At 38.9% G+C, this 20,763-nt stretch overlaps 1 protein-coding gene across 1 annotated transcript; it reads left to right on the top strand.

The window, feature by feature from the left end:
• Window positions 1-320: 320 nt before the first annotated feature.
• On the top strand, window positions 321-20,467 carry TBCE (tubulin folding cofactor E). Its single transcript, XM_065730128.1, has 16 exons — window positions 321-422; window positions 2,264-2,348; window positions 9,354-9,546; window positions 10,740-10,824; window positions 11,328-11,427; window positions 12,552-12,654; window positions 14,622-14,698; window positions 15,023-15,118; window positions 15,944-16,008; window positions 16,095-16,159; window positions 16,645-16,797; window positions 17,308-17,461; window positions 17,560-17,628; window positions 18,306-18,365; window positions 19,688-19,779; window positions 20,033-20,467. The coding sequence occupies exons 1-16, from the start codon at window positions 323-325 to the stop codon at window positions 20,123-20,125; spliced, it is 1,590 nt and encodes a 529-aa protein (XP_065586200.1). The 5' UTR covers window positions 321-322; the 3' UTR covers window positions 20,126-20,467.
• The last annotated feature ends 296 nt before the right edge of the window (window positions 20,468-20,763 follow it).

The following is a 20,763-nucleotide window of genomic DNA, read 5'->3' as shown; positions in this document are numbered from 1 at the left end:
GGAGTTACTTAATGTCAGCCCACAACAGCGCCGGAATAGCCCCTTGGTTACCTACTGGCACAACAGTCTTCGTGGTCCCAAAGTTGAGGCAACAGCGTTTTAATTAACGCAAGCAATTCCTACTCACAGAACACGCAGAGGCCTTCCGCTTTAATCAGCGCGTACGGCTCGGGCGGGGCGGGGCTTACAGCGCCGGAGGGGCGGTGTCGGGCCCAGGGAAGGGCGCGCCGCTCCGCCTCCTTACCCACACGGCCCCGCGGCCGGTAACGGGGCCGGGCGCAGCTGCGGGCTGAGCGGTGGAAGCCGGCCGTAAAGGACCGGGATGGCCGCCTGGGCGCCCGCTGACGCGCTGGGCCGGAGAGTGCTGTGTGGCACAGAGTACGGCACCGTGCGGTACGTCGGCGGCGTCCCGCCTACAGCAGGTGAGCAGCGCCGGGGCGGCCGGCCTCGCTGGTAACCGTGCTTTTCTTAATCCGGTCGCGTTCGGTAGAAGCTAACAACTTGCACACCCTGTGTGTGTATCCTTCTTGTGTAGACAGGGCACCTTCTGACCAGGTAGATTTTGTTGACGAGGCACAGTTGTCAAAAGGAGCTTAAGAAGTACTTCTGGCTGGACGTGGTTACAGTTTTTGTTTCCTACCAAAAGCTCTTACCGCTTTCCTTCTTCTCGTTAGCTCTTCACAATGACGTGAAAGGTTGCAGTGACAGAGGATCAGCCTCTTCTCGCAGGTAGCAGTGATAGGATGAGAGGTAATGGCCTTAGGTTGCACCAGGGAAGGTTCAAGTTAGGTCTGATACCTAACATTTCTTCTCAGAAAGGGCAGTGAGGCACTGGCTGCCCAGGGACGTGGTACAGCGGTCCCTGGAGTGTTCCAGTAACATGTGGATGTGGCACTGAGGCACATGGTTGGTGAGCACGGTGGGATGGATGGACCAGATGGGCTTCGTGGTCTTTTCTAACCCAAAGGATTCTCACCTCACAGAAAGATCATGAGTACACTCCCCTGGAATCTGTTTCCAGGTGTATGAAGGACAAGATAGTATTTGGGAAACCTTGATCTTTGTCAAAAATAAAAGGTCTTGCTTGGCCAATCCTATTACTTGTTGTGGTGATATGAGTGGGAACGTGGATGAAGAGAATGGGGGGGGATGTAATATTCCTTAACTTCAATAAGGCTTCTTACATAACTTCTTTAAAAAATATAAAAATAAAAAAGGGAAGTTGGAGAAATACAAAACAGAAGAAAATACTGTTAAGTGGCTTCAAAGACTGCTGGTCCATCAGGCAGAAAAGTGATAATCAATGATTTGATAGCTGTCTGGTAATACATGAGTAACCCAGAAATAAATTCTGGGATTGTTATTGTTCAGCATCTTCATTAATGTCTGCTAATTACTGTATGATGTAACAAAAAGCAGAACTGCAATACAGGCCAAACTTTATGAACTTTAGGTTTGGGCCTAAGAGATGAAAGAGGTATGGATTTCGACCTGTAGTGTGAAATAAGCCTGAGTATCAGTACAAACTGGCAAGCATTAGCCTATGAGGCATGTTGCAGAGGACTTGATAGTTAAGGTGGATGCTGTGATGGATCTGAACCAACAGTGAACTTTTGTCACAAGCCAAGTGTGTGTTGTACTGGGTTACCATAGAACGGTTAACATGGCCAACAAATTAAGGGAATCTGTTGCCCCACTCTGACGGCAGAGATTCAGCGTAAGGCTGCACTCAGGATAATGTATCTGGTTTGAGACGTTCAAGAGGAGTGCAGATACACTGGAGGGTATCCATTGGAGAGCTGCCCAGGGGATCAAGGGCATAGACCTGTCTGGATGAGGGAACTGGGACTGGTGAATGTGGTAAAGAGCAAAATTAAGTGACATGTAGTAGTAGCCTTAGAGCTAATTGGCGGACTGTTACAAAGGTGACAGAGGCAAATTCTTCTTGCGGGTATTAAATTATATAACGAGGAGCAATAGGCACAAATTGTGACATGGAAGGTTCAGATTTGACAACAGGAAAATCTTTTTAATTATAGAAGTAATGTGGTGCTGGAACAGGCTGTCCAAGAGAGGTTGAAATCTCTCAGTGATTTTCAAGACCTGGGTAGGTAGAGACTTAACCTGTGTAACTTGGTCTAAGGCTGGTGATAATCTCCTGTTTTGAGCTGAAAGGCTGTGCTTGGTGAACTTCAGAGGTTTGTTCCATATTTCTGTGTCCGTGATGCCATCAATATGAAAATGTAGTTACAATATTTTTCAGGAATTTGGCTTGGAGTGGAATGGGATGATCCTCAACGAGGAAAACACGATGGCACCTATGAAGGAACACAGTATTTTAAATGCAGGTGAGTTTATTCCCAGCATTAACACGTCGTGCATATTGGAAGAATTGTCATGGGAAAAAGCCCTTTCTCAGTTCTTAGGGAAAATCATTTTGTTATCTGTTTGTTGGTCTTTAAAAAGGTAATAAGTCTGAATGTTGTGACTAGCTATGCCAGAAAGGCTGTTGCATGGTTACTGATCACTTACAGGGATTACAGTGGGGTAAAAGTGATGGTTTCAGAGGTATGTCATAAAATGTCATTTTTTTGATACTGTTGCTCCTTTACCTTTTACTTCAAAAAGAGAATCCGTATGTGCTACTCACCTTTCTTTGTAAGTGAAGTATTGATAAGTATTATCTGTCTTAGATATAGTTTCAATTTGCATTGAAGATAACTTTCATACATACTGTTATAACAAAATAGCAGATACCTGTTAATTATATGGATGTTACTTGTTCCACTGAGTAATTATTAAGTTCAATTGTGTTTAATATGTGGAAAACACAGTGTCGCTCTGTGGGCTTCTTTAAAATTACTTTTATACATTTTTAACGCATCTATATTCATTGTATTTAAGTTTTAAGACTGAAACACTTAACACATTTGAAACTGGGGAATGCAGGGCTCCAGGGCCAATGCTAACAGCAGCAAGCTGTTGATTTCTGTGTCAGAGGATACTACAGCTGCTAAAAGCTTTCTGTTTAGGAACAAAAGGAATTAACCAGATGAATTCATAGAAGAAAAGTTCATCAGTGACTCTTAAAATATTAAGGGCTACTAGCTCAGTGAGTTCTTGGAATGATGAAGCCATGGAATATTATTTTGTTCTTTATGGCAGAAATGCTTTACCTGATTTCATATTTTTCCTGACCATTTTCTGTTGCCTGCTTTTGAAGATTATGTGTAGTGTTATGTGAATGTTGGTTTTGACCACTGGATCACAGCAAGTCTTATGTTACTTATATAATAAAATGAAGATTTCTGCATCTTCTTTCCACCTCCTATGTTAGTTCCTGGTAGTAACAGCAGAAGGGTTGTTTGAATCCTGCTTATTCCTAACTGTTCCTAAATAAGTGCTCATTCAACTAAATAAAACATATATATATATTTGATGTGTGTGTGTGTGTGTGTATATATATGTATATACACACATCAAATTATTTGACAGTGAGCACTTAGAATTAATTGGAAGCTTTTCAAAATACAAAGGCAAATAATCTTGTTTAAAAAATTATTATTTTTTTAAACTTGGACATGAATGGAAGTCAAAAGAACAGCTGAATCCAATGATTGCAAAGATTTGTCATGCTTCCTTTCCTGCCTCTGACAGTGGCTAGTAGCAGCTAACTGGTGGAGTATGAAAGAACATGAAAAGTACAAAAGTGGTTGTTTTTTCACAGTACTGCTAGATTTGGCCAATCATGGTTCAAAGATTTTTCTGAGCCAGAGATGGTATATTTTTGTGTATCTGCTTTATTTTGCTTTCCATGAATAATTCACAAGAAAGAATTTGTTATGAGGATTTCCTCTGAAAGAATAATTAAAAGCATGTAGTCACAGCGCCTGTGTTTGCTAACTCTAGAGCTTGTATTTTCATCTTGTGGAAATTGAGATTGTTTCCATTTCTTTGAGTATGTGAGTCTTATCAGTTTCTCTTATCTGAACATAATTCCCTTAGTCCCTTCCATACCACAGTGCCATGCAGTTGCTGTGAAATGTCACGTTGAAGAAAAATCTGAGATTAAAATGATTATTCCGATATTGTGGGGAAAGTAAGTCTAGTCTTATATCTGTCAAAAGGTCTTCTGGGGACAAGTCAAATGCCTTGAAGGAGTGAGGGAGGCTTCTATCAGGACCTGGTAGCACTCGGGGCTTCTTAGACAATGTATGAGAATATATGTACTTTGTTATTGGTTCACACTGAAGTTTCCTTCAAGCCTGCAAGCGGAGCTGTTCAGCTGCAGGATTGAATCAACTGAATTTACCTTTTAAAAAGTTCAGAAGTTAAAAGTAACTATTCTGAAATCCCTTCTGGGAATGCTATTGGTTATCCTTAGCCAGACAGGGATAAACAGGAAAAGATAAATGTTCAATAGTGCAAATCAGAGTTCTTATTCTGTATCTTTTTCACTTCCAATTTTTGTGTATGATGGGAACCCTAGAGACTTCATTAGCAGAAAATGAAATGCGAAAACAAAATCTGTTCTTTAGAAAAAACAAAGAAATTTGTGAGAAATGATTTTTTTTTTTCCGTGTAACTAAGGATAAAAGTGAAGTGAGGCCTGAGGAGTATGAGGACAGTATTTATGGGAGAAAATTAATTCAACATTACATATTTTTCTTTGCTAAGAGTAAAAAATTATTAAGGCAGCCACGTCTTCTGAGTTTATTAGAAGTTGCTTCTTAATTACTTCAATTAAAGCAGTTTCCAAGTTAAAGCAGGTTATACTTGGCTGTAGGTGAAACAGTAAAGTAATTGCCCATTCCATTCTCTGTGCGCAGAAGAATCAACTGAACATGTCCTGGATGCGTGTGAGAAATGTCAGTGATTTACATCTGTGTGTGTACACTATGTGTGTAGACTCTTCTGCTTTTCTAACAACCATTAGTATGCTCCTGGGGAATGCAGGCTCGGAGAATGAGCTCAATTCCTGATGTGAAAATCAACTTTGAGGGAGGCTGCATCTAATCCATAGCAATTTTAATATAGCAGTCTTTCAACTTTTACAATACCTGTCCTTTGTATTCTGATATAATTTGCACAGCTGGGTTTGTAGTTTGTGTACCAATTGTGAAGATGAAGAATACATCATTAAACATGAACTCCTTTTATGAAAAAGGTGTTAAAATTAACTCACCCCCCCAAAAAAACAAAACAAAACAAAAATTCATAGTTATTTTTAATGTAGCTTTGAAGAGTGCTTCAAAACATAATCAGATGTTTCAAAATGGCATTCTAAGGGGAAAGTAAAGCTGAATGTGCAATTTCCCCTACCAAGGGATCTTCTTCGTAGTCCTTATTTGTATAATTCAGTGAACCTGCATACAACTGTCTGTGGTCCTTATAGTAACTTTTCTGGATCTAGGACTAGATTTGTACATTCCATGGCAGTGTTTGAATCGTATGTTTTGTGGTACTAAGTCAGCTTCTTGAAAGTATGAGAACTAATGGACAGTACAGCTTATTTTGGCTGTCAGTGTATCATGTAATAAGGTTAGCTGTATTCTCACGTGTCCCACCCTGGGAGATGTGGGTTGCAAGCACACATGCCTACGCTGTGTGTGTGAGTCCCCTAGTAGCACACACCTCCTGTGGGACGTGTGGGTGCTCCAGCTCTCATGGGAGAAGAGAGAAGCTGTTTTGTCAGCAGGGTGGCTTTCGACAGAGTTAAACCATGTCTTGACTGTTGCTTTGCTTTGGTATCCTTTTCTTTTTCCCCACAGTTAGAAATGTTTAGGTTTCTCTTACACATCCTTTCAACCTCCATCTCCCTCCTCCCATGGCAAAATAGCCCGGGCAATTCCCTGGTTACTTCTTAATGTGGCAGAAGGTTCATCTTCCTCCTTAGCCATGCTGGGTTTTTAAACAGACACCCACTCAAACAGTTTCAGGTATTCCTTCCACGTGTAGTGTTTACACACACGTTGCTATTTTGGCAGCCATTTGTATCTGTGCCGTTTTGCTGAGGTTGATGTTTGGATTCCCCAGTCTAGCTGACATGCTTCTCAGCTTACTTCCTAAGTTGGGAGTGACTTCCTGTTGTAGCACACAGAGTGTGTGTAAAAATACTTTGATTCATAATTGCAAGAGATGTTATCTACTGCCAAATAATAGCTTTGTTCTTCCACAGTCGCTTCTGATTTTCAGCTGATACTGTTGCTAGGTGTACTGACCCTACTAGATGTTAAGGCCCTTCCCCAGGTTTGCCCAGACAGAGAAAAGTAGGGAAGTACTGTGACTGTCAAACTTGCTTCTGTGCTATGTTCAACTGATTTTTGTTGTTGTTCTTTGTGACTTCCTCTCCCACCCCACCCCCTCCTTGCATTAATTATTTTTCTTCTGCTGGGAATTTCGATTTACGTGTATTTTTTGTCGTCCTGATCTGCCAAACTATCCTTGCCAAAGGCATTGCATGTTTTCAGATTCTTCTTTGTTGACTTTTATAAGTTGTTTACAGGCAGCAGTTGTGACTGTCAGATGTTACTGTTCGCATGACATTTGTGTTCTTGCCTAAAAAAGAACCTGTTTACATTAAATTAAACTCTCCTTCAAGAATGACACTCACCTCCAGAAATATGTACGTAGAGCACAAACGAATTCTTCAAATACAGGAAGATGTCATTGTCATTTTAGTATCTATGGAGAAAAAAGCAGCAGTTGCTCTGTGGTAAGGGGAGAATGCATTCTCAGGATTGCTTTTAGCCTCAGAAGGTCTCAGATAGGAAGGTTTGGTTGTTTCGCTGCGTGGCGCTGCTGTACTCATCTGCGACTTCTGCCCTCTGCTGACAGTGGGAGGGTGCTGAAATAAAACCGTTCTAAGTACTGTTTGAATGTACAACCTTCAAGTGAGCGTCTGGATCTGTGGGCATCCGATTTTTTTCTTCTCTTATTTTATGAAAACTCAGACTCAGCTTCATGTCTATTTGACTGAGGTTAACTTGCATAACTTCAATTGCTTGCTGACGTCTTCAAAGCTTCCGCTGTGTACTTGGGAATTTGATACTTCATAGCAGATTAGTCCTAGGTGTCACTAACGAGCCTTGATTGATGTCACAGCTATCACAGACACTATTCTAAAATAAAATTTGAAGGATTGTCTTTATTACAGCACGTAGCTTCTTCCGAAAGAAGTCTGATTTATTGAGAACCTTCCCCTAAAAGGAAAAACTCATGGAAAAAACAGATGGTTTACAGACCATCTAGACAAGAGGTGCATGGATTCAAATGCCTGTTATTTGTGACACCCTCTGATCCCTGTAGTGTGTATGCCTCTATCCATAACTATCTTGATATATTCATTGCAAAACAGCCAGTACTGGGCAAAGAGGCCTTTGTGTCTACCTTTACTATCCAGGACGACAGTACCAAGATCTCTCTCGCTAGCTGTGAAGCTCAAATGTGGAACTCTGTGGTTGGCAGAGCACAGTTTATGTACTGTGTTTATGTACTTATGCATTATACCTCAGGCACTGAGAAGTGCACGTGCATGACATACCATTGGTACATGAAAATCCATCACATACCTCTTTTTGTTGTTGTTTTTTAAGGGAAATGGTTAACTAGTGGAAACTTGATAACTAACCTGAATTTTAGTGAGTATCTTTGAGTATGCTAGCAATGGGCTAGGCCAATGGGAGGCCCAGAGACTTCGTGCCAGGGATAAATGGCATGGTGAGAAGGATGCTGGTGTGGAGGGTTTAAGATTTAACTCTGATGAGAGAGCTGGAGACAGGAGAGAAGAAACAGACTTTCTGAGTGCAAAGGGATAGAGATGACAAAATGGGAAGAGGCAAGGTGATAGGAAAAAAAGATGATTTCAGAATAAACTTACAGAAAGATCTCAGGGAGGTTACAGATAAACAAGAACAATTGCTGGAGCTGATAGGATGTTGAAGCATCTGCTGTCTACAAAGCTGTTTGACTTGAGTAACTGCAAAAGTAGGAATGATGTACTTCACATGTAAGAGGTGTAATTATTAAGGTAATGAAAATGTGATTTACTGTTAAAAGAAGGGGTATTAATAGTCACATAAATTATACGTTAGAGAAAATTTAACATTTGAAATAATCAAATGTTTGTAAATTATGAAGAAAATGTCAAAGAAATGGGGAGAAGGGCTCAAGAAGGTGTTGCTGAAGCAAAAATATACATAAATGAAAATATGCGTTGAATATGAAAAGTGTTTAAAGAATATCCTGTTTCTATCCAGAGGCTTAATTAGGATATAAGAGCACTTACATAGATATTACAAACGTTAATCAATAAAACTAGGACAGGCACTTTCCAGCATACGATGCCCGTCTACTTGCAATGGAGCCATAGGATTCATGGTCTCTAGTTACCATTTTTTCTGAGAGAATTTTGAATTCAGTAGAGTTGATGATGTATATTACGGTTTGTTAATGAGCCACTCGATGCTTACATGCTGTTTTGAAAAGAATTTTATTTACATAAGTGGTTTCTTCCTCCTGGGTACTTTCAAATCAAAGTCAGTACTCTTCTCAGCTGGAAGGCAGACAGGTAATAATAACTACCAATTTTCTTCCTGCTGTTTTCTGGCTGATCCTCCTATTATATCCTCCATCTGCTCTGTGATACCATTCCCACAACTTGACTTTGCCAGTTCATCCTACTGTTTCCTTTCTAATTTTGATAGAAATTGTCAAAGCAATTACATAGTAAGAAATAGTGTTTTTTTTCAGCTCAAGAAAAACTAAGAACTTTCGTAGGACCATGTAGGACATGCATTAGTGCGGTAATTTTGTTGACTATTCAGTTTCAAAACTCTACCAAGTTACTAATAGATTTTTTATTATTATTTGAGTTAGTATGAGATGCAAATTGTACCATTTCTTGTGTCATTCATTTGGATGGAAGGACAAAGCTGCGTTCTCAATCTCACAGTTCACAAGTGAATTATTCAAATGAGGTTGTGTTAAATTTGTGTCTGTCAGTGGGAAGAAACTTAATTTGCTGGAGAAGACTGAGTTCACAGTGAGTTTAGAAACAACTGGACAGTTCCTTTCAAATATTGGCACCGACATGTTGATTTTCATGTTTAGGTACATTTGCTGTCAATGTTCTCACAGTATCTCACAACGTAAACTTGTGTCAAACACTAGCAGTGACGCTTTGCAGATCTTGTCTGGTTTTGCTAAGCAGGAGTAGAGATGTCTAAAATTAGTCTGCAGTTGCCCTCTGGCTGTTTTGGTTCATGATATTATTTTGAAGAGTAATAATCAGTACTTTTTTAATTTCTCTTTTTTAACTTTTCATCTTTCACCATTTCCCTGCTCTTTTCCAGGCACCCTACAGGAGGATCATTTATCCGCCCCAACAAAGCAAATTTTGGAGTAGATTTTCTTACTGCAGTAAAGGGCCGTTATGGATTGAATGAAAAGCAAGGTGCACAAAATGGAACAGAGGACACATGTGTGTTTGGAAAGAGGACCGTGGAATTTGTTGGCAGAGATTCTATTGAAAAAATACAAAGGCAAGTGTAATATGAAAATATGAGATACGCTGATGTCAAGTACTCGTTTGATAATAAGGAAAGCAAAATCGTGTGCTCCTCAGTTCCTAGGGGAACCGATATTCCGTGGAATAACTACCTTAAGTTCAAGAAGCTTGTTGATAAAATAAAAGGTCGCTCAAAACGATACTGAGTGTATAATTTCACACAGTATTTTTTTATCTGACGTGCTTGTTTGCTGCTGACAAATGGAGTGACCTTTCTTGTTCCCTTTCTCTGTTTCTGCTCTCCAAAGGGTGAGCTGGTTCAGTTTGTTGATCCACTGTGAAGCCATTCATTGTTTTGTGGGCTGGTTTTCTGTTGAATCAGTGTATTGACTCAACTTGTGTAGCAGCTACACAGTTGCCAAATTGCACACAGTTAAGATAATTTTTGTATCATCAATAATGTGTTTAATAACTGTATATGTACACACTCCTGGTTCTTTTTAAATAGGTAGATTTTCTGAGTATAGTGTGGTCTTTTTTGTTTCATCCTTGTTTAATGATATCAGCAATTACTATCAGTAATGAAGAGAAGGAAGGCAGAAAGTCACTGTACAGCTACTGATGTCTTTCAGCTGGTCCATGTCAATTTCCATTTATCTGTGAGGGTAAGGAAAAAGGAACTGATTTAATGATGTGTAATAGACTGCAGTTTGAATGAGCTCCAGGACCAGAGAGATATCAGGTCAGTTGGTGACAGTCTCCTGTCTGAGCTGATATTTGACAACCATGTTCCTTTTGTCTCTCAGAACATGCCTAGCACTCAGAAATGCCTTTTTTTTTCTTTTTTCATAAGTAATATAAAAACAATGCCCAAATAACTTAGAACTCTTTGCAAAAACTATTACAATCAATCAATCAATAAAATTACTTGGAAATGCCAACTAAATTCCAGTTTTCATACATTTTGTCTTGATTTATGACTTTTTTTTCCAGTTGGATATGTATCAGTTGTATTTTGTGGGAGGCAGAGGAGAGATGTGTGAAGGAGAAGAAGGAAGTGTGATTCAACCAGACCTGTTTTGTAGTACAAGATTTTACAGTGTATGATGCTAGTTCTCAAGGAGAAGCTTATGAATCAAATATTATTTGTTTGTAACAACCAGGTGGTTATGTATTGTGCGTGTTTCTGTTTGAAGATTACTTAACAGAATGTTCTTTTCCATTTAGGCAGCTGCACCGACTGATCCATGTCTCAGTGCATGAATGTGCGGTGAGCCATGCTGGTCACAAAGAGGAAATCAGTAGAACGTGTGCCAGTATCCTTTTTGAAGGTGCTACATAATACAAAACCACAACTAAAGTTTGTATTTTAGCACTCTGAATGTTCGCTTCGAGGAACGAGGAACAGAAATTTTATCCTTTTGCTGCAAGAAATGTTTAAAACTGAAGTTTGTATTTGTAAGCTTAGTTCGGTGTTTACAGAATTAAAATGTAGGAGCCCACGGTTTTTGAGGAAGATTGCATACTGTGGCTGAAAATAGCAATATTGTCACAGGTTGTTACTGTGACTGCAATTTCAGAAGTTTCCAGCAATGGAAAGATTTAGATTTATAAAATTAAGCTCTTTCATAACAACTCTAAGCCATTTCTGTGCCACAAATCAGTGTAACATTTCATGCAGCTGAATGGTAGTGCCTCTTAGGGCTAACAGAAGTGTATTCCATTTTTGTTTACTTGATTCAAAAGCAAAACATAATTCTGTTTTCTGAAAAAGGAAGTTAAGACTTCAGATGTTTGTTTTCTTAATATGAAATTTCAGATATCAGACATATAGATCTATCAAAAAATCTGGTGTCATCTTGGGATACAGTAATAGATATTGCTTCTCAACTTCCAAATCTGGAAACGCTTGATATCAGGTATAAATACTCATATTTGGAAGTGATGTAAACCAAACTGAAATAAACACTAAGTTCATATTATAAAAAGGTGTGCCCAATTTTTTGTATTTGTTTTTGTAGCTAAGCTGACAAAAAAGTATTTTTAAATAGTTGTAGGTGTTCCATTTTCTTCAATATTTAGCACTGAATAGGTATTGCAATGTTTGTAACATTAGGGCTTAACATCATGTAAGGCACACAAAGTTCTGATTTATTGTTATCAACATACGTGAGAATACAGAAAATGTATCTTAATTCACTTAGAATAGTTTTTTTCATTTTTCCATTGTTGAGAAAGGTGGCCTAGAGTTATGGGTGTTTAGAAGTTGTTTGTGGTAAAATTGCAATGCAAAATGGAAGTGAGGGTGGACTTTGAAGCTGATAGTTTGAATTATCATTATTTTTTAAATTGTTTTGATCTTCTGTTAAGAGTTGACTGTAAAAAGGAAGTTACCGGGTAGGTCTGCCAATGAATTTTGTGTGTGTGTGTGCAAGTACTGTTGGAGGAAGTATCAGATCCACCAATAAATTCCACCATTTAAATGGGAAAGAAATATTGTAAGTGTAAATATGTTGAGTGATTTCTTGTAACGATATGCAAGTAAATCAGACTTTCAGAAAGAAACAAGAACTTTTGGGGAGGGCAGGTAATGAAAACTAATTTGAAGTCTTCAGAATTGAATCTTATAACAGTTTGATAGTGATATTTTTGCTGTCAACATTTTCTATGTACTTCTCGCTGGTTTCAATCAACATTAAGGAGTTTAAGCCCCAAATCAGACTTGTTTCATCTATTATTAATGAAAATAATTATTTTCAAATTTAAAATGTAAGAAGGAAGGTATGGGGGAAGCAACGGGTGAATAAATACGCATCCATGAAGTAGGAAAGTAAATTAGGAAAGAGTGAGTTTGAATATAAGCAGAATTATATTTTGTAGTGGTTTGTAAGTATGTAAAATGCTTCAGAGACTTTTTTTTTTCTTTAATTTTGCTTATATTATTTTTTGTCCTTTCTCTGTATTTCCTGTAATTCCAAATGAGTGCCTTCATGAACAATTAGATTTATTTAAGTTCATACTGATAATTACTCTCTTTACACAGCGGAAACAGAATGAAGTTTCCATCTACGTCAGTTTCTGTATCGAGTGCATTTTCAAAGCTGACGACACTGGCACTTAATCAGACTGAGATAACATGGACAGAGGTAATACCTTTCTAAATTAATTTCTCTATACTGCTAGATTTTTAGGCAAGCAAATAAATATATTATATTATAAATATTTATACATTTTGCATCAGCACGAGATTGACTTAGTGTCTTTGCACCTAATGAAAATGCTTGAAATAAATCATACAACACATACGTAGCTCAGAATAAACTGAGCTCTGACTTGTTTCAGGAACTGAAACACGCAAATATTTAGATTATTCTGCCCTAATATCTCACTTCATTAAGGGTAGAGTCGTCAAAAGTGTTAGCAATGGCATTTTATCTCAAGCAGGGGGAGGAGAACCCCTTATGAATCCCTTCCCAGTAGTGTTATGTTACTTACAGTAAGTACCAGCCCATTATTTGGATTTCTCAGCATCCAGATCTTATAAGTACTGCATTGAGAAATTAGCTGAATTTTCAAATGTTTGCTGTCAGCTGCAATCCAGTAACAGAGTACTTACCAGAACTTGGGGTTTTGACTGAATTGGAAGTTCAGTGTTTTCAGTTTCTTCTCTAGAGGCTAGATGAGAGTCGTTGCTGTGTTTTTTTTAGTATCTATTTATTGTCCTTGAAAACAGTTATTTCATTTGCATGTTATATGCATACATCTAAATACATCTGAAATGTCTGTTAGTGTATCACTAGAAGAGCACATTACTGTATTATTCCTATTGGTTGTTCAGCACATACCATATAATCTTCAGGGGGACAAGATGTTCTGTAAAATATCTTAGAAACCATTGAAATGGAAACTTGAGTTATTCATATTTTTGGCTCCAAAATGATATATTTTTTTCCTTGTTCAGCATTTAGATCACAGCGGTCTGTCTGTCAATCTGTTCTCAAACTGATATCGTATAAAATCATACAGGGTTAAAAAAAAATGACTGTGTTAGGGCCGAGGTGCAGCACGGTGTTGCTGGCACTGGCAGGTAGTTGGGAAGAATGATAGGCAATAGGCAAGTATACAGCAAAGAGTGTCTTACCATGTCATCTGGAATTCTAAGGCTTCCTGAGCTGGCAGATGTATATGTTGGTATTTGAATAATCCTTGTGGGTTTTTCTTTCATGATTTATCTAGCTGCTTTGAGGATCTATTCAAAAATTTTATATCTACATATTATAACATCAGTTTAATTATGTGCTGTATAAATATATATATATCCGTTTTGGCTTTTGATCTTGTTGCCTGCTAATTTCGTTTAACAGTTCTTAACCTTTCATATGCAAGTAACTGAGAACCACTCTGTTACATTACTTTGATAACTTGTTTCTTTCCAACTTTCCACTATTTACTTCCTGACATGAAGAGACTAAACTTAGAGGAGTATCATAGACCTGCATGGTGACAAATTACTTCTTTTTCCTTTTGCAGCAGATCTTGCATTTATGTTTTGCCTTTTTGATCAGAAATAGCTGTTCCAGTGCCTGATCCTTCCCAGCATTCAACAGATTATCCACAATGTGCCTACTGTCTTTACAGAGCTTTAAGTTGGTGTTGGATGTGTGAACTTTTCCCTCCTCATGGAACCTGTTTTAAATAGTAGTTAAAACGGAGATAGAGTGTCCTGGAGTTGTGATGTCACTATCGTTAAGCCTGGGCAATTTTCTGGTTGTTTGATCAGTCTACTGAAAAGTATTCTGATCCTTTGCTTGATGCACTTTTTCTGTTCCATCCGTCACAACGTAGGATTTTTGTGAAGGAATCCACAGAAAGTCCTCTGTGATAAACACACACCTGACTGCACAACCCTGCTCCTTTCATCCGTGTCGATAGATCTGGACACAAGAAAGTGCCATTTGGAAGAAAGAGAGTGCTAGGCAACCTGCAATGCTTAGGTCTGATTTTGAGACCTACGATTTGTTCTGAATGCATTCTGAGGCAATCTGCATAACGTATATATTTTTTGAATAGTTTTTCTCAGTTTCCATTGCATTCAATGATGTTTTGCTCTTAGGTTCTTCTCTGTGCTCCGGGATGGCCGGTACTTGAAGAATTATACCTAACTTCAAATAATATTACAGTTTTGGAAAGGTAAGATGAGTAACTTACGTCAGTCTCCTGTGACCGATGCACTGCTAAGTTATATATTGGGTAAAGGTACATTCCTGCAATGTCACCGTGAATTATTTATATAATTGTACAGTAAACGATGCAAGCTTCTCGTGATGCACTTCAAAATACTTTTATATAAGTACAATTACTTGCATGCAGAAAACTACGTAGAAAAACTAGATTATGTACGTAGAAAACTCCATTATGTATGTAGAAAACTAGTATGTTAGTTAAATATAATCTGAAATAGTCTGCTTTTGTGTTTCTAGTTCGTTTTTTTTTGTGTGTTTTTCAATGTGGCAGGCCTGATAATGTCCTGCAGACCCTGAAACTGTTAGACCTTTCCAACAACCAGCTACTGGATGGAAGCCAGCTGCACCTGATAGGACATCTCCCCAGGTAGAAGTTCAACAAATCTGCTGCAAGTTCTTTGTCTCGTCCTGGATATTCATTCTTCTATGTAGTCTTTGTGGACAGAAATATAATTGTCTTTTTTCTTACGTTGTGTACAAGGTGAACGGAATCTTAAAACAGAAACATTTTGCCCTCTTGAGGAGAGTAACAGAATTACTTAACTGAGCTATTTTAATAGTCTTGGTTTGTTGTAAGCAAGTCCTTCTTTAAGTTGTGTGTCAATAACTGAATAACTCAAAACTGAAATTATTTATCACTTTACTAAGTTCTTCAAATGTTACCATCCACAGCATTTTATCTGTGATGACAGGACTGTAGAGAGTGGTTGTGGAAAAGCAAAACAGATTTGGATGTGGCTTCTTAGGAACAGTTTTATGTCCATGACAGTGTCACAGAGGCTCATTAGTAACGGTGCAGCCAGCACAGTTGTTTGAGTGTGCAGAATGCCGTTAGACACTTTGGTGGAAAGTGTGACATAAAAGACCGCTGGGGATGGGCAGTTTCCACGAGCAGGCATTCCCATGCACTCCATCTATTTGTCCTTTGTTTAATGAAACCAAAAAAAAAAGCAAAACACATTGAGGCTGGAGGGAGGCAAAGCTTGAAACTATTGCACTTACTCCCTAAACACTCTGCTAAGGTCTGGGTACTGCCTGCTGCTGTTTACTTGTCAGTGATGGTCCGTGCTGTCAAAAGTCTATTGCATCTTTGTTTTTAATAACGAAAGCAAAACTTGAGGAGGTTTGTTTGTTTTTTAACAAAAAATGTTCTGTACCAGCTACAGTAATCATTATATCTATTACGTTTCAGATTAGAACAGTTAATTCTTAGAAACAATGGAATCTCTTCTGTACGCTTTCCCGATGCTGAGTTTGGTATGTAAAAGAAGCAGTTTACTTTAGTCTTATAATTCTGTTCACTTGAAGTTTTCATTATTGTCTGGACTTATTCTCTTTCCTAGGATTCAAGACTAAAATGTTTCCTTCCTTAAAAAACCTTGCAATAAATGACAATAAAATTTCACAGGTAGGTTTGCTTGTGAGAACGTCACATTTTATAAATGCGTGCATCTTTGTTTAAAAGTAACTTTGCCATTTGCTATTGTAAGATTTGTTTGACTGCTTGTGTAAGAGCTTGAGGCGACCACTGAGCTCTGTGGTCAACTCACAGGCAGGAATTTCCAAGTTTTTAAAGCATCTCAGTTGAAGAGATTTATGGTGGTGAGTTCCTATCCCTCTGCTACCTCATAACTCTTCATGTGGGATTCTGCCAATCTATGTGACATGCTGAGTAGTTCCAAATCAGTTTAGTTTAGTGGGTTTTTTTAATTAAATGTAACATGATTATTTTCTTTGACGAATGAACGGGATGGAAGCAGTTGGTTCTGCAGCCTGGAAGAACTGTTTCGCTCACAGTTATTGTGCAGGAAAAGCCAATGGCACTGCTTATTGTTCTGCAATGCAGAATGCTTTATGTTTCCTCATAAGTAAGTGTCTTCCCCTCCATTCCAGTGGTCATCCATCAATGAGCTTGATAAACTGCCGAGTTTGCAGGTCCTGGAGTGTCGCAATAACCCTCTAATGGATACAGAGAAGAATCCAGAGACCCTGAGACAGCTAATTATTGCCAAGATAAGTCAATTGGAGGTTTTGAACAAGTCTGAGGTATGTGATGCGTCAAGAAAAATGGCACAAGTCTGCAGAAAAACAGATTTTAAATCGTTGCTTGATGAATGTTTGTTCAGCTTCTGTTGAGATTGTTGGTTTGGATGCAGGAAAAGTGAAGTACTGACTATTCCGGCACTTCGTAAATGCAGCACTAAGTGGGACCATAAAGCACAGCCCTGTTTGTGAACACTGCTGGTTCAGTGGGCACGGGGAAAATATACCACCAGCATTACTCCATCAATTCGTATTGAAATTGCAGGTCCATTAACAAGCAGCAAACACTTGCCAAAAAAGAAAAGCAGCAGCAGCACAGTTAACCCTGTTTCAGTCGCCTTCTGCAATAGGAAGCCAGAACTGTCTGTCAGACTTTCAGCAAAACTTTAGCATAAAAGAGGACAGAAACTGCATGTGTTCTGCAGCTACAAACAAAATTCTTAAACATTTGCGCGTTTTATTTTCCTGGAAAGTCATACAATTTTGTTGCGCTCCATTCTTGTGCCAGTACAGATTTTTCCTGAAGAAAGAAAAGGAGCAGAGCTCGATTACCGCAAAATATTTGGAAAGGACTGGCTAGCAGCTGGAGGGCACTGGGATCCTGCGAGAAACAAACCGAGTGAAGAATTCCTTGCTGCCCACCCCAGATACCCATCTCTTTGCCTTAGTAAGTACAACTCCAACTCCATGGTTGCTTTCCTTTGGGCTGCTGTTGAATTTTAGTCTCAAAAGTGTTCATGTGTACGTGTGCTTTCCCTCACACAGAATACGGCGCACCTGAAGAAGGTGAACTGAAGGGACATCAGCCTTTGACTCTGAAAAATCAGCTTCTGAGTAAGAGGCCAGAAATGGTCAAAACCTTTCCTGCTGCAGCGAAAATATTTTCATGAGTTTGGTGTTTCCTGAGTGTCTATGGAGAACACAGGGCTCAAAAGCCTTTGAGAGGTCCTGGGGTCACAGCACGTAATTCTGCTTCACAGAACTGTGTCGATGAGTTTGACTGGATATCTGCTTATCTGTACTCCAGCTCCTTTTCCTCCCCAATCCAAGCTGAATGATGTTCTTAATTAAGACTTAGGGAGGAGTAGTGGTATTCAATATTCTCCTCTGACAGTGTGAAATGTTTTTTTCCATGGAAGAGATTTGAGCTTTTAATCTTAATCACATAGCTGTTTCCCAATTATTTTTTGTACATGTAACTTCTTAACTTTAGGATGGTCAAGGAAAAGTATGGCTAACTTTGGTATTTGGGGCTGTTTACATACTTATCTATAGGTTACATCCCAGATGTAGAAATTCTTTTAGCTTTGTTTCCTAGTTTAGAATTTATCCTTTTTTTTTTTTTAATCAGTATTTTAAAGCATTATATTTTAATGTTGACTAAGTAGAACAAGGAAGAAGAGGCTGGGGGGGAGGAAACAGTTTGTATAAAAGCAGAATAGAAAGGTTTTGTGTCCTGCAAGAGCAGGCCCTGACATTCATTCACTAATGCCTCCCTGTTCTTCCTTAAGCTTTGACAATTAAATGTCCAGACAACCCTGAGCAGAAGCCTGTAGTGAAAAAGCTACCAGGTAAGTCGTGTCTCTTGTTTTAGCAATTGATTTGTAGCTCCTTTGCAAATGACTGTAATATGGGATGTCAGCTGCTGCCTCTAGCTTTGGCAGCTCCTGAAGATTGTCCCCTGATGATTCTGTCACATAAAGGAATGACAGATGTAGAACTCAGTTTAAAAAGGCCTTTTTCTGATCCTTGCCCCCTTACTTTCAGTCCAGTTTGAAAACTGCACATTGATGCTTGTTATTACTATGGCTTCCACTGGTTTCATGAGGCAGGCATACAAAAGCTGATGCATGTACTAGCCCAGCAACAGGAACCAGAGTGTCAGAGCCAAATACCCAGACTGCAATTCTAGAGCTCTGTGAGGTCTCAGATCTTAAAAATTACAATAGAAGACTGATGCTGACCTGAATCAGATTTGTCTTCCATGAAGCTTTGCGCCTGCAGTGACAACTACACTGAGCAGAATTTGTTCTACATCAACCTGAAGTTTTGGAAAGATGCCTCAGAATGGACTCTGAAAGAAAACAGCTTAGTCAAGCTTTATTCTAAAATAAAAATCACATTTATTATCACAAGTTGCATAAAATCAGATAGATAGATACAGCTTGTACAAAAATGTTTGATAGAAAAATATTTGTTTTGAGTACAATGTGTGGTATTACAGGAGTAACTCACTATTGCTGTGCCTTTAGATAAAGCTTCAAAAGAAGTAAAAGTTGAACTTATTTTTTATACCGAGTAGATCTATTGCCAACAGGTGTCACCTCTGGAGCAAACTACATTTACTCATTCGGGATACGTTACAAAACATGTCCCTTGGTGTAACTGACTTCATAATAGAAACTGCTGTAACAGCTGTGCTGGCAGTCAGCTGGGGACTGGGTCACGCAGCAACACTTACTTGTAGGAATGGCACTCAGTCCACTGTGGTATCTGTGCCAGGAAAGCCAATTCAAGGTACAAAAACTTCAATGAACGGGCACCAGCTGCAGTGCGTGACTGGTACGTGTTCCAGAGGTCACTTAGATTAGCGTGGAATAAATTCAAATTCAAAGGTAAATTATGAAGCCATAACACTTCAGTTTGGTAAATGGGATCCAAACGCTTCAGACATGGTCATGTATTGTGTCTGATCCACCAGAGATTAAACCGTTTTCAACTTGATGTTAGCAGTTATCATTTCAGGTACAGAATAGGTTATTGCAGTGTTAGAACTGAAGCAGCAGTACAGCCTTTCACTGTTGCTATGAGCAAGTATAGCTGAAAAAACAGTACAGCTCTGTGGTAGCAGCATTTTTCTAATAACTTTTCCCCCCCCACCTTCCTTTTTCAGAGTCCATGACTATTCAAAAGGTCAAAGGATTGCTGTATCACCTACTTAGAATTCCTGGTTCGGAACTGAAACTGTCCTACGAAAGTTCTAAAGTGAGTTAAAGTTAGGTAATTTAGCAGTAAAATACTTGATGCTGATAAAGGTCAGTAGCGTGTTCTAAAGTACTGCCTCGTGACATTGGTCTCACACAAGGAGGGCACTCTTCCTGCTGTAATTAGGACCTGACTCGGAGCCCTGCAATATGACAGACGGTCCCTGACTGCAACTCCCTGATGCAAGTTTAGTACACTCAAACCAAAAGCTGTTGGAGTCTGATGAGACTTCTTTCTTCCTTTCTTATTCTAGCTGAAAGGAAAAGAAGTTGAACTCGACAACAACTTAAAGCCTTTGCAGTTTTACTCAATAGAAAATGGAGACTGTGTGTTAGTGCGGTGGTAACAAGAGACAGCCCTGACAGAATGAAGGAAAAGCCAACACTGGAAGTGCAGAGGCATCACAGACTGCCTGCAGACACCACGTCCTAACTGTGCCTGAACACGTCTTGGAGGGCATGGCACCAGAGGGCTCTGTGGTAATACTGCCAGCTCCTCAGCTTGGCAGTGGTCTCTGTGAAAGCCTTTACTTTTGACTGAAGTGTCTTATGCAAGAGATACCAAATAGCACTTAAATTCTTCAGTTCAATAAATCTCCAGGTAACCTTTTGGCATTACATTATTCTACCTTCCCTCTGCAGCATTGAGGATTTGTTTTTGTTGAACTGCCATCAGGATCTAGTTGGGATATCTTTGCTTATAATAGCTGTAGGACAAAGTTAGTGCTGTGCTGAAAGAGACTACTTGCACTCTTACCACTTACTTACTTCCTAAGAACTTAAAGCAAACAAAAGTAAATCAGCAGTAACTGTAGAAGCATCTACACAGCCTTAGAATATTTAAGGTCAGAATCTGACAAACCATAATTCTACCTACAGAATTAACATACCACAGTATATAAATAAGTTTCTCAGCATACTGCAGGGCATTGCTATTTATTTTACATTCTTTAGTGTGCTATTCCTCAGTAGTATTTTACATCCA

This window comes from Cyrtonyx montezumae, unplaced genomic scaffold (genome assembly GCF_038088225.1).
Source record: "Cyrtonyx montezumae isolate F1298 unplaced genomic scaffold, pur_monq_1.0 scaffold_0, whole genome shotgun sequence".
Classification (NCBI taxonomy): Eukaryota; Metazoa; Chordata; class Aves; order Galliformes; family Odontophoridae; genus Cyrtonyx; species Cyrtonyx montezumae.
Note: the sequence above shows the minus strand (reverse complement) of the source record. Positions and strands in the feature narration are given on the sequence as shown.

Coding starts and splice junctions, on each gene's coding strand:
- TBCE (XM_065730128.1), top strand. CDS start 323: ATGGCCGCCTGGGCGCCCGCTGACGCGCTGGGCCGGAGAGTGCTGTGT. Junction 423..2,263: donor CGGCGTCCCGCCTACAGCAG/GTGAGCAGCGCC, acceptor AATATTTTTCAG/GAATTTGGCTTGGAGTGGAA. Junction 12,655..14,621: donor CTGAGATAACATGGACAGAG/GTAATACCTTTC, acceptor TTTTGCTCTTAG/GTTCTTCTCTGTGCTCCGGG.